The 14705-nt window shown below is 43.6% G+C and overlaps 1 protein-coding gene across 2 annotated transcripts in view; it reads left to right on the forward strand.

Annotated features, from left to right (window-relative positions):
- cdk6 (cyclin dependent kinase 6) overlaps window positions 1–14455 on the forward strand; it is a 37467-nt gene extending 23012 nt beyond the window's left edge. For both annotated transcript variants that reach the window (XM_030346392.1, XM_030346391.1), the window contains exons 5-8: window positions 135–244; window positions 10262–10312; window positions 10743–10878; window positions 12110–14455. In XM_030346392.1, coding sequence (XP_030202252.1) covers window positions 135–244; window positions 10262–10312; window positions 10743–10878; window positions 12110–12262 — 450 coding nt within the window. In that variant the 3' untranslated portion in view covers window positions 12263–14455. The remainder of the gene's footprint in view (window positions 1–134; window positions 245–10261; window positions 10313–10742; window positions 10879–12109) is intronic.
- The last annotated feature ends 250 nt before the right edge of the window (window positions 14456–14705 follow it).

Below are 14705 nucleotides of genomic sequence, written 5' to 3' on the forward strand. Positions count from 1 at the left end.
TGGGTGTGTGTGAATCGGCAAAATGTTAGCCTATATACAGTGTATATATATTGTGTGTGTGTGTGTATATATTAAGCATTTAGCCTATTGCTTTTTCTAACAATATCCTTGTTGTGTGTATGTGTGTGCACTAGGTTGTGACACTGTGGTACCGGGCTCCAGAGGTGCTACTCCAGTCCAGCTACGCCACGCCGGTGGACCTGTGGAGCGTCGGCTGCATCTTCGCCGAGATGTTCAGGAGAAGGTGAGAGGCGGGCGGGCTCTGAAGTCACCTGGGGTGCGCCCTAGGGTCAAACCCTGTTTTTATATACAAACGACTCAAAGATTCAGAGCCATGGCTCAAAACCAGCTAGCTAGTGCCTCGATGCTCTGATAGAAGGTGGGGATGAGGTAGGGCTAATTATTCTCAAGCTGAAGCCATTGGCCTTCTGCTCAGAATTATTTGAGGTAGAAATCCATCCAGAGCTCAAACGTTTTGATAATGCGGAGAAATCTGTGGAGGAAATTGGCTAGAATGTTGTCATTTCAAAATAGACGCAAGAGCTGCAGTAAACCTGGTTTATACTCAGAAAATAAGTACAGTGGTTATACAGAAAGCAAAGCCTCAGGAAACACCAAACCTTACACCCTCGCAGCAGCGAGCTCTCACAACCACCCCCAGCATTGTTTTAATACCACAATTAAGACTTCATTCAAAGCCCCCTGAACCCTTCTCTCCCTCACCGTCATTATGAACACTTCCCACGCTTACAAACACCTTTGCGGTTATGCAAACGCCTCTAAAGTGACGTAACCACGAGCCAAAAAGCTTGCTGTGGTCTACGGCCTCTGTTTTTCCAAGAGATCTTCAGCAAATTGATTAGGTGTTGTTAGCGTGATGTTTCTGCCTGTGCGACTCATCTCAACCCTTTTCATGTCCTACTGGTATGAACATGCTATGCCATTGTGACACATACTTGCACAATGCCAAGGGAAATTAGAAATAGACGTGGAAATCCCTTTTTTGCTTTGCAGAGTTGTGTTTAGAATATGTTCCTATCATCTCACAGTTTAGTGTTTTTTTACCTTTTGTGTGTTTGACTCATTCTATGGTTGCTCTGTTGCAACAGTTTTTCTTGCATTCTGCTCCTTTTGTCTGATTGTTGTGTTTAAGAAAGCTGACAAGTCCACATATACAAACTGTACTGTTGTGAACAAGAAGGTGTGTTCAAGCTTTGTACAAGAATAAACATGCCTGGGTCCAATTACTAAACGTAATAATTATGTACGTTTGGTGTGATGAAAAGGGTTGTCGGCATTGTAGGCTACTTACATGTTTAGCACTTTTCACCTTTTACGAATATGGCGTTTCACACCAAGGCGATTTCCTAGAAACATGATAACCGCGACGTTCAGTGAATTGCGTTGCATTGCATTGTCACTGACACAAAAAAAAATAAACGTAATGATCTTTGTCACTGCTGAAATGTATGTCTAACATGCAAGTACATTTTTTAGATTATAAAAAATGTACTTTATTATTTTTAGATTATATTAGATTATTATCCGTTGACACCTGGCAGATGCATTGTGAGCCATGAGCAGTTGGGTTTCAGTTGTCTTGTCAAACTATTACAGTTACGACAGGGACTGCTTGCTGTGGTTGCAGCACACACATAGACACACACACACACCAGTGGATTGTATTTCTTGATATATATTTGTCAGTTTGTGGTCTAACGTACCACACACAGACACACGCACACGCGCAGACACAAACTAGCTAATAATGGACCTGATGCCAACTGTGCTGGCATGAGGGACATATTTTTCTGTTATTTATTTTTTGGTTATTCGAGTCAAATTGGTCTTGAGGTTGTAGTTTTAATGTGTTTATCTATTGGATTGTGTTGAGGACTCACCAGCCTATGGAGGTGTGTATCAACTAGTAGTCCATTTGTCTGTCCAACCTGATAAGCATGAGTCTCTATGCAGGCCATATCTACAGGTGGAACAGAGCCAAATTATGGTTAAACACAGACACACAAAAAGACACACACACTGTACCCAATCACTCCCACACCCTACAAACAAACCACCAGACATAACAACCAAGTTTCTTGGGAATGTGTGTTTTTGGAAGAAGGGAAATTTGTGTTTTTGCAAGCATGCCAACCTGTAGTTAGGTCCTTGCCAACGCTTATGCAAACTTCCATAATCACTGTCATTGGTCTAAAACAATTCATTCAGGCTTTATTTTTGTGGCGTGTAAATTGGAGTGCAAATTCATTAGATACTATACAATTCAACTGTGAACTCAACTGAACTTTGTTATCTCATCGTTCTCTGGCCATCATCTCTGTCAAGTCACTCATATGACAAGGTCTATGCTTTTGTGGGTGAAGGAAGACGACGAATTGGCATGGTGTTCACGGCTGAGTTCTAAAAGAGCTCCAGGTCTATGTGAGACATCACGTGTAACTTCGTATTAGGTCGGGAGTACAACAGGAAAGTGAGGTATCCATATTTTTTTAACGGCCACTTTGTGTACCTAGAATGGAGGCATATGTTGACAGTAGAAGTGATACTTGGAAGTGTGTGTGTGTGTGTGTGTGTGTGTGTGTGTGTGTGTGTGTGTGTGTGTGTGTGTGTGTGTGTGTGTGTGTGTGTGTGTGTGTGTGTGTGTGTGTGTGTGTGTGTGTGTGTGTGGCGCCTCCGGCCCTCAGCCCTCTTCTACAGTACAACATTGTTGATTTGAGAGTCTAAAATAGACCGGGTAAAGGTATGTGTGTCACGTGATGTCCTACTGTTCCAGAGGCTCTCTGGATTGGACCCGTGCCCACTAGGTCATACAGGCTGCGTTGTCGCATCCTGCGTGTGTTTGTGGTTCTGTAGCCAGTGACCGTCAAAGTGATGGCCTGTTAGTACCTTCATTGTGCAGGAGAGGATATGATGCTCAGGTGCACAGCAAGCAGGATGGTGTGTTTAATGATTTGTCTTCTATATTCTGATACCCTGCTTGATCCATGGCGGTTATTACACAACACAATTCCTGTCATTCATGTATCAGCCCCTGGAAGTGCTGCCGCGCGCGAACACACACACATGCACACGCACACGCACACAACTTGAGAACATCCCCATTAGCCCAACGTTTGATCTAAAAAATAACAGGATATATGATCCTGCTTTATGACCTGTAAATATCAATTTTCATTTAAACCAGCTATTGTTCGTGAAGCTCCTGCGTAGATTCAATATCGAAATGAATATGCATAGAGTCTAGAGTTCACTGGCTTTGTTTTATATCGACATCAGTCGATATAACACTATAACACACACTATTATACTCCTTTTACATGTTGTGGTAACCCGGCTTGGTGAGTGAGCCGCCTCCTTCCAATCAGCACACGAACTGGAGCTTACTTAAAGCCAAAATGGCACTTTTATTCAAACATAAATTATATATCTATCAAAGCAAACAAAACTCAGCTTTGGAGGAATCCAGTCTTTTTCCTCCGGGTGGAATCACATCACCCACGAGACTGGTCTCTCCACAAACGCGAACCAGGAGAGCCCTCAATGAGTGTGGAAGCATGCCTTTTAAAGCATGCTTTCCCAGCTGCTCCTCAGGTGCTCCGCATTTCAATGATTGGCACCCATGCTCTTACTGGCGCCATCGGATGAAAATCTGTGGTACACCGCCTCCACAACCTGCCCCCTTGGCCTCCAGGGGCGCTGTGCCAGAGACGGGTTGCCACAATGTATGTATGAGAGTGTATAGTCGTGTATGTGATAGTATAGTAGTGTATGTGAGAGAGAATAGTCGTGTATGTGCGAGAGTATAGTCGTGTATGTGAGAGAGTATAGTAGTGTATGTGATAGAGTATAGTTGTTTATGCAAGAGAATATAGTAGTGTGTGTGAGAGAGAATAGTATTGTGTGTGTGAGAGAGTATAGTAGTGTGTGTGAGAGAGTTTGACTGAAACTGAAGTGAGTTTGATTCCTCAGTTCCTGATTGGCTGACAGAAGAGGGGGTACTTTCGGGTGCTCAAAATACTGCGCTGTCATTTCACTCTTGAATCTCTAGCCATGTTGTTATGCTGCGTTCGCACCAAAAAATGAATTTGCCGCTTGTTCTCGTGGCCGCCTGAGTTTGAGAGTGGCATCCTCTCATTCTCAACCATGGCCGGTCTCTATGTACCCGAGACGTCAGAAAAAACGTTGCTGTCGTTTAGGTAATACATAATATCACCCGTTCTATAAAATATTCTAATCTAGAAACCTCCGGGAACTCCGGCGTGAGTCCAGGAGCTCTATATCTAAATAATATAGGATGATATAACCTATAGATATCTTTAGAATATTATATTCTAGCGTCACGGGGTTTGGGAGATGGGGGCGGGCCTTAGCGGGGAGCTCTCGCGGGGATCCGCTTCGCAGGATTTGTTGTGGTTACCGGCGTTGTTGTGGTTACCGGTCTTGTGTGTGTTCCAACGGTTTATTAGCGGTGGTATCCAATTTGAGTTGTTGCCGTTTGCGGACTCCCGGAGCTCCTCTGGCGGGGACCGGGAGCTCGGCTCCGGGGGCCGGCGGGACCTCCTGCACCTCCTCGCCGGAGGAGCTCCGGGAGTCCGCAAAGGTCAACAATTCCTTTCTCCTCCATGTCGTGGTTCAATCTGGACTTCAGATTGATGTGGAAGGACCAGAGACGTCCAAGAACCCGACGCAGTCGTGAAGATTCATGATATCATCCTGAGGCGCACACAGCTTTTGGCCATTATATTATATTATATTATACAGATAGATAGAGCTCCAGCACCCCCCCCCCCCCCCCCCTAAACGACTGCGTTGCTTTTTCTGACGTCTCTGGTACTTCCACAGCACGTAGACTGGCCATGGTTGAGAATGAATTGGTGGTCACAATTGGAAGCCGCTCTCAAACTCAGGCGAACACGCGACCAATTTTTTTTTTGGTGCGAACCCAGCATAACATCGGTGGAGATTCATGAGTGAAATGACGCCGCAGTATTCTGAGCGCCAGATATACCGCCTCTTCTGTCAACCAATAAGAAACTGAGGAATCAAAATCACTTCCTTTTCATTCAAACTCTCTTCCGTTTCATTCAAACTCACTTCTGTTTCATTCAAACTCACTTCTGTTTCTTTCAAACTCTCTTCCGTTTCATTCAAACTCAATTCTGTTTCATTCAAACTCACTTCCTTTTCATTTAATCTCACTTCCTTTTCATTCAAACTCTCTTCCGTTTCATTCAAACTCACTTCCTTTTCATTTAAACTCACTTCCGTTTCATTCAAACTCACTTTCGTTTCATTCAAACTCACTTTCGTTTCATTCAAACTCACTTCCTTTTCATTCAAACTCACTTCCTTTTCATTCAAACTCTCTTCCGTTTCATTCAAACTCACTTCTGTTTCATTCAAACTCACTTCCTTTTCATTTAATCTCACTTCCTTTTCATTCAAACTCTCTTCCGTTTCATTCAAACTCACTTTCGTTTCATTCAAACTCACTTCCTTTTCATTCAAACTCACTTCCTTTTCATTCAAACTCTCTTCCGTTTCATTCAAACTCACTTCTGTTTCATTCAAACTCTCTTCCGTTTCATTCAAACTCAATTCTGTTTCATTCAAACTCACTTCCTTTTCATTTAATCTCACTTCCTTTTCATTCAAACTCTCTTCCGTTTCATTCAAACTCACTTCCTTTTCATTTAAACTCACTTCCGTTTCATTCAAACTCACTTTCGTTTCATTCAAACTCACTTTCGTTTCATTCAAACTCACTTCCTTTTCATTCAAACTCACTTCCTTTTCATTCAAACTCTCTTCCGTTTCATTCAAACTCACTTCTGTTTCATTCAAACTCACTTCCTTTTCATTTAAACTCACTTCCTTTTCATTCAAACTCTCTTCCGTTTCATTCAAACTCACTTTCGTTTCATTCAAACTCACTTCCTTTTCATTCAAACTCACTTCCTTTTCATTCAAACTCTCTTCCGTTTCATTCAAACTCACTTCTGTTTCATTCAAACTCACTTCCTTTTCATTTAATCTCACTTCCTTTTCATTCAAACTCTCTTCCGTTTCATTCAAACTCACTTCCGTTTCATTCAAACTCACTTCCGTTTCATTCAAACTCACTTCCGTTTCATTCAAACTCACTTCCGTTTCATTCAAACTCACTTTCGTTTCATTCAAACTCACTTCCTTTTCATTCAAACTCGCTTCCTTTTCATTTAATCTCACTTCCGTTTCATTCAAACTCACTTTCGTTTCATTCAAACTCACTTCCTTTTCATTCAAACTCACTTCCTTTTCATTTAATCTCACTTCCGTTTCATTCAAACTCACTTCCGTTTCATTCAAACTCACCTCTGTTTCATTCAAACTCTCTCACACACACCACTATACTCTCAAACACACACCACTATACTCTCTCACACATACTACTATAGTCTCTTGCATCAACAACTATTCTCTCACACGCACTACTATATTCTCTTGCATAAACAACTATACTCTCTAACATACACTACTATACTCTCTCACATACACTACTATTCTCTCAGATACACTACTATACTCTCTCACATGCTGCTATACTCTCTCACATTACTATTCTCTCTCACATACACTACTATACACTCTCATACATGCATGTAAAAGGAGTATAATAGTGTGTGTGTATGAGTATACTGGTGTATATGCCAGATTATAATAGTGTGTGTAAGACCAAGTATGAATTCTGTCCCAGGCGGCCCCTTATATGCATGCATTTGTTTGCATAGATTGTGTGTGTTTTATAACCTGGCAGCTTTCCAAGTTGCCTGAAGGTGTTGGGTGGGGTCTTTTTCTCTCTATCTTTCCCTCTCTCTTTCTCCCTTTCTCTCTTTCTCTCTGTCCCTCTGCCTCTCTCTCTCTCTCTGGCAGGTGATTAAGATGGCTTATGGCTTTTAAAAGGCCACCTGCTAGAGATTAAAGGGCACCTGGTTGAGGCAATGAGAAATGGAAAGGTAAAAAAAAAAAAGTAGGGGGAGAGAACAAGAGAGGCCGCTCAATCCAAACTGTTGGGGTATTTTTCTTTGGTTGATCTGCGTTTGAATGGCCAACATGAAATCCCCTTCGGCTGGTTCAATAGGAAGTGAGCAAGGTTGGGTTATTCTCATTGTGCAGAATGACCTTTTTTGGTTAACATTTACCTGGGCCTTGCTTCGGCTAAACCTAATTTACTCACTATTAGTCACTGTTGTCGGCACCGCATGCGCTTATTGCATTGGTCTAACATTTCCGCCCCCCCCCCCCCCCCCCCCCCCTGCCCGCACAATAAACATTTATCTTGTGAGTCATCGTGACAACTTCAAAGGTTGTTGTTTTTTTCTCCCCCGTCAAAGCACTGTGCCCTTGAAAACCACAGCTTTGCAGGTAACGCTCTCTGGCCTTAGCGTTGACATACCTTTTCTTATTTCTTCCCCTGCTGCCCTTCATAACCCTCCCTATTGTCAGAGTGGGTACTGAGAGTTACCCGTCACCAAAGGAATTTTCATTGAATGTCATGCAAGTCTGCATCTGCATGGCTTGGATGAAGGCACGGTGAGTCACTGCTTCAGCTGAATGGGGAACCGAGAGAGAGAGAGAGAGAGAGAGAGGGAGGGAGGCAGGCAGACAGAGAGACAGACAGACAGACAGACAGACAGACGGACAGATGGAGAGCGAGAGTGAGTGAACGAGGGAGGTGGAGAGAGATAGAGAGGGAATGCTTGTTGACATTCCTCTGATGGAAAAAGGTTGGCCGTGCTAGGTGAATGGCCCGGCCTCACATCCATGTTGACTTTCGCACAGTAAGGAGTGCGGGCGATAAGGCCTCAAAGACCCGGCTGTGAATGCATGTGTTTGCGGCAACGGTATGCAAACACGCTCACGTAACGCGGCCTGCAATGTGTAACGCGGACCAATGGGAGCGTGTCGCATCCACGTTGTGCACGAAAAGCACACACGCACGCGTGCAAAGGTTGCGCACACGCTTATGCACCAAAATACATATAGACGTTTATACTGAATCCATGGGCTCATACAGCCACCAAGGGAAAATAATTCAACACACGCAAGTGCACACATTATTTATTTGCACACACATACATTTACACGCACACGTGCATGCAGTTGCACGTAGACACAACCTACATGGAAACGCGAGATATAGTCATGCCACAAAATCTGCTTCCCAGTCAAGAATAGACAGAGTTGCTCACAAGGGAACACACACACACACACACACACACACACACACACACACACACACACACACACACACACACACACACACACACACACACACACACACACACACACACACACACACACACACACACACACACACACACACACACATTCCAGAGGTTGTCTACTTGGAATGTGGGACAGAATGGTGCTGGCTTGGGGAGAGCGTGACTCAGCTGCCTGTTCCACTCCAAGCCCCGATTTTCCTTTACCACCACCTTTTTGTGTGTGCGTGTGTGAGCATCCACATTATACCCTTCATGTGTGTGAGAGCATCCACATTATACTCCTGCTGTGTTGGAACATTTGTGTGCTAACACTCAACGGTTGACTGTTGGTGCATTCCAACAGCCACCCCTGTGTGAATCCAGTTATCCTCTCCAGCACACCAACAAACCACTCCAAGTTTAAAAATGGACCTCTTGGAATGATCAGCCCTACTTGTTTTGGCACAATGACTTTTAACTGTAGGTGATTTCTTTTTTTCATATTCTTTCCTTGAAAACCCCACAAACTGGTTTGGTCTGCACTTAACGGGCCTAAAACCTCAGCCAGAGAAACTGGCAAACAGTCTCCTGTTTCACTGTCGGTATGAAGTTTTCAAAAATAAGATTGTGTCTTCTTTGGTTGAAGCCGTTGGTATTAGAGAATTTAGTCGGTTGATGCCTGAGCTAAGCACTGTGCCATTGATTTTGGGACTTAAAAAAAGTTTGTGTACCATTGCAAGGGTTTTCTTCAAATTTCAAATGTGCAGAAATGTTTTAGCAAAGTGCAACAGCTTCCTCGTGGTAGTCTGTAGGGGAAAGTGTGGGTGTTCAGTTATGCAAAATTTCCGGCAAGCAAAGACAAACAGGGATCCTATCATGGCTACCAAGTCCCTCTAGTGACCGTTTAGTGTCGCTTCCGTTCTTTCTTCTTACTGCGGTTATTGTTATCATAACGTTATTATTGTTACTTTTACTATCAGAGGGTTTCACCTAAGCTATGATTATACAGCGTGGGTGGGTGTATATTTGTTTGTGTGCGCGCACACACACACACACACACACACACACACACACACACACACACACACACACACACACACACACACTACCTGCTGGTAGCGTTTCTTTTATGATCGGTATGTGGCAAATGGTATGCAGTAGAACATTCAAGTTTAAAAGGACTGACTCTTTGGTTACACACAGCAAAGGTTATCGTCGTATTGGGTTGGCTAAAGAAAGTCTTGTCTCGATCCTTTCAGATCACATCCTTCTTTCCTTTCAGGGAGACCTCAATAGGTTTTGGTTCCCATACCTCTTTTTCTGTTAGAATAATCCTACTGTTCTTTCACACGCCTGTTCCTCTGAATCACACACACACACACACACACACACACACACACACACACACACACACACACACACACACACACACACACACACACACACACACACACACACACACACACACACACACGATGGAGCAGACACATATGAAGGATAAATGGGTGCTGGACGCCGGTGGCGGCCCCAATGATGACGGGTGGAATTTGTGCGCGTGCCAGGAGTAGCATGGCCGCCCACGGGCGTCCCAACGCAGCCCAAAGCCACAGGAACCACTGTGCTGCTGCTGACTCCCTTTTCTCCAATCCATCCTCCCTCCCTCCCCGTTTCCCTACCTCAATGAGCGCCCCCATTAGCACAGCACCTCACTGCTGTCTCCTGACTACAGCAATAAGGGTCTTCAGTTGTCCTTCTTATCCATCCAACGTCCGTGTCATTTCTTGGCCCACCTGGAGGCCGATCTCAGTGGGCTCCAAAGTGCCAGCGGTGGATTGGTATTCTCGCAGTGTGAACGCTCTAGTCTCTTGGCTCATGCACACAACACGGCCACCGTGTTTGTGTGCCTGTTGTGTACATTGTGCGCTTTACACGTGTGGTTTCGTAACAGACAGTTGGACTTACACACTCCTTGTCTTGCCTTCCTTTCCCCCCAGACCCCTGTTTCGTGGTAATTCTGACGTTGATCAACTGGGCAAGATATTCGAGTGAGTATTGAGTTACACTTTCTTCAGGCCCAACTTCTCCACCGAAATACATGGCATAAGAACAGCGATTGAGTGCCAGCTGTAGGCATTGGCAGTGGTCCAGTTCATTTTAGTTATATAGCACCTTTAAACCAGAGGCCTAAAATCAGTGGGCTTATTATTACTTATTATATTTACTGAAAAGATATTGGATAAAAACATGGAAAATAACTAGGCATTACATGTATAAAAACATGAGATAGGATACAGACATTAACGATAAGAGGGTATTAAAATAAAAAGGTAATATTATATTATTATTAGACCATAATTCATGGTAGGGAATTCCAGAAGGTACGAACACAGTGCCTGGCACAATAATAAGGCTGATATTAATTGAAAAATCAACATAATGTGACGGTATCACTGACGATCTATGTCTGTGCTCCAGTGTTGTCGGCGTGCCTTCAGTAGAAGACTGGCCCCAGGATGTAGCGCTGCCACAGACTGCCTTCACACCCCGACCCCCTAAGCCAATAGAAGACCTGGTCCCAGACATGGATGAGCAGGGCAAGTCCCTCCTATTGGTGAGTAGCACACGCTGTTCATAGAGACCTTTAATTAACTACTTTTACGTAGGTTATTGTGTTGAGGTTGAATGTTCATCACTTGCCTGAAATGTAATTACTGTTTTAGTTTTAATTCAGACTCTTATTGCTACTCTGCACTTAGTCCAGTTGTGTATAAGCTTAGTTGTGCAGCATCTTTTTGTAGATTCCAATTTGATTGCTTTGGTTGATCTCAGTCTGCCTTGTAAAGGCTGTGGACATATACTGCTCGCACAGATGTGCATGCGCTTCCGTCCGTACGTTCCACCCAATGCGCGTTTCCTGATGCTAACTTCATGCCACTGGATGGGGGCTATGCACCATAACGTTGTTTGCCAAACATCATAAAAAATGATGATTGTGTGAGATTTCTCTTCAGGGGTTCAATGCCATTTGGCTCTCTTTATACTGTTGCGTGGATGAATAAGACACATGTGGGTGAGCAGATGATGGCTGGTTCAAGCAGCCTCACCTGGCGCGGGTCTGTCTGATTAGACTCTGGGCTCGGATGAGGCTGCACACCTGTTGCACATTGAGCAATCAATGTTCAACAGGTTTGAAAGGTGACATATTCTACCACCAGGTGTGAGTGTGATTAGCCGTTACAAGCCGTTTTGAAAATCTGCCTCTTCTGACATCACAAGTGGGTGTGTCCACCTAGATGTGTGCTGACAGATCAGTCTACCAGCCTACCCAGTGGACTGTAGCAAACGTTGCCCTATCCGTCATACATATACGTGGACACACCCACTTGTGATGCTAATCACAATCACACCTGGTGGCATAATATGTCGCCTTTAAACCAGCCATCGGCACAATTCTCCTACATGGCAACATGGAGCACCAGGTCATGTGACATTGCATAGCAGACACCTAGGTGGCGTGTAGCAACCAACATTGTTACAGTGGGTAACAGTGGATCTCCTCTCTTCAAAACATGCCTCCATCGTGTTATCTGGAGAACCCTCAATCCGTAATCCATGTACTATGGCCTCATGGCCTCACGCATCAATACCGTCTCAGAATGTTTGATTAAAATAGGAAATTCTTAGTGTGATTTAAAAAATGTTTTAGAGAAAAAAGTGAACTCCTCTCGACCACGCATGCTTAACAATCGCAAAAAGCACACAATTTCTGGTGAGGCTCACCTGTTCCGTTCACTCAACATACCTTCCCTCTCTCTCTTTCTCTCCCCTTCCATTTTCTACAGCAATTCCTGGCCTTCAACCCGGCCAGGAGGATTTCTGCGTTCGCCGCCCTCAGCCACCCATACTTCCACAGCGTGGACAGCCTCAGCAGGAGTATGTACGCCGCCCCGCCCATCCCCAGCAACAAGCCCACCATGGAGGAGAGGGTGGCCTGACGGGAGGGGGGGAGGAGTCGGAGGGGGACGCCCTGTTTATAACCCCCGCCCCTTCCAAACACGCCCCTTTATCTCCAACCTGCCCTCCCTGGTTGAAGAAGGCCTCGAAGAAGATGCCTCGAAAAGATAAAGGGAGAGAGTGCTAAAAGGGAGAGACGGGAGAACGTGGAAGAGAGTTAAAGAAAGAGAGAGAGAAAGAAAATGAAAGACATTGTCCCTCCCTGCCCCCCACCCCCACCCCCCCCCCTCCACCCCCCTTTCCAAAAAAGAAAAAAAATGCACAACAGCTATCATCCTTAAAAAAAAAAAAATGAATGGGTTGTAATCGCTGCTTTTTGTTTAGGATTTGTTTCATTTTTTGGAGAATCGGTGTACACTTGTGCACACAATGCGAGGAAATGCCAGCCTCGTAGTGACTGGACTGCGCTGCTGGGTCAACGGAGGGACTCTCATGAACAGTGTTCAATCCACCAACGGCCTCCTCGACTTGGGGAAGGGCGCTTGAGATGGCCCTGGCCCTGGTGGGGACCTCATGAAGCTCTTCTGGGTCCATGCTTACTGTGGGAGCTTAATGTAGTGTGGGCAGATGTACGACACACGCACACACACACACTTAAAGAACGTTTTGGGGTGACACGAAAAGCAAACAAAAACTGCCACAAACTGCCATGTAATGACTCATTGCAATCCTCTTACCCTTATATATATTGATTTGAGTGCCACCTTTAGGCCATACTGAGTAACTGCAGACCAGTAGCAGGATTCTAATGGTTTTGCACCACTGTTCATTTTGAATAGAGTTCAAGCTCTCCACAGAATAAATACATAAATAAGTCAGCTCTAATGTGGGCTGCCTGGCATTAGTGTTAAGACAATGAGATGAGAGCATGGAAACTTTAGATTTCATAGACCTTGTTTTTTATCAATCAATTGGTGCTTATTCTTTGCTTAAAGGCAAGCCGTCATGTGCATTTATCATTAATTATGGCAAGTATTTTCTATTCTGATAAATGATGCACAGGCTTAACATTTGCAAAGGAAAGTCACACATCAGCACTATTCAACAACCGTACCGTACGTTCAGCGCAGGATTATGTCACAGAAGCTATTCTGTATTTAATTTTTAACGTTATTGACCGGTCTTACTATATGCTTGTTATCATCTAGGTATTACTTGATTTATTTTTGTATTCTTTTTTTTCTTTTTTTTTGAAGATGCTGCAGATTTTTTTATTTTTTTGTCAAGCCGATTACACCACAAGTCGATGTTAGATGGTCATAGAGTCAGTGTGAGGTTAGGTCTGCAGGGGAGGCATAACAGGTATAGCCATTTGGTACTGTTAAATATATATACATATATGTGTATGTATATATATTAGTGCTACTTGCGAGCTCTGTGATAAATAGCTTGAAGATGCTTTAGTGATGGTTAGATGTAGAATAGAGATTGGCAATTTGTTGTTGGAAAGTTGTTTGGAGATGTTTATTTTTCTTTGTACACCGAAAAACGTGGCAACGGGAATTTTTGATTCTGTGGGTATCAAGCATTGACATGCTTTATTTTGGATTCCGAACGACTGATGAATTTACTGTGGTTTTGTTTGTTTTTTGGTAATGAAATGCACAAATATGTTTGTTGAGCAGTATGCTAAATTTCATGCAGAACAGTATCATTCTTAACACTGGTTTACTTTTTTTTCTTCTACAGGTAGTGCTGCTAACGCACACACACACACACACACACACACACACACACACACACACACACACACACACACACACACACACACACACACACACACACACACACACACACACACACACACACACACACACACACACACACACACACAAACTCTAAAACTCTCTCAGGTTCTTGGTTTGGATGTCTGAGCTTCTCGGACATCGGTTTGCACATCTATGGATCATAATTCACTGACCACATAACTCTTTCAGGTTTTCTTTCAAGCTGACCAGCAGTCATGTCCTTGACGGCACTCTACTGTCATATTTAAAGTAAAATAAATGTCTGAATCATAACTGTCGAAACGTCACAGAAAACGCCTTATAAGAATTTTGGTCATCAGATGACGGCGAATACAATTACCAGCCTGACAAAGCATTGTGTGAAATTTTTCTATTGTCATTGGTGCATATGGATTTAATAAATACCACAGCTGGGTAACATTGGCATCAGAATGAGGTTTGTGCTTAATCGTCTGCAAAAGTGTTTAATGAGATATACCAGCAAGATGTCCTCTTATGCACTTGACTCACTTCAAATCGTAACCATTAAATACTTACAAATTGTGTATATATATCACAGCAAGATGTCATGTTCCTCTGCACTTGACTCATTTCAAATCTTTCTGAACCATCAAATAAATCCACCGGATAATTCTAAATATTTTTAAAAGCATGAATGAATAACATTTTTGCTAGA

The sequence above is a fragment of the Gadus morhua genome, chromosome 22 (genome assembly GCF_902167405.1).
Source record: "Gadus morhua chromosome 22, gadMor3.0, whole genome shotgun sequence".
Lineage (NCBI taxonomy): Eukaryota > Metazoa > Chordata > Actinopteri > Gadiformes > Gadidae > Gadus > Gadus morhua.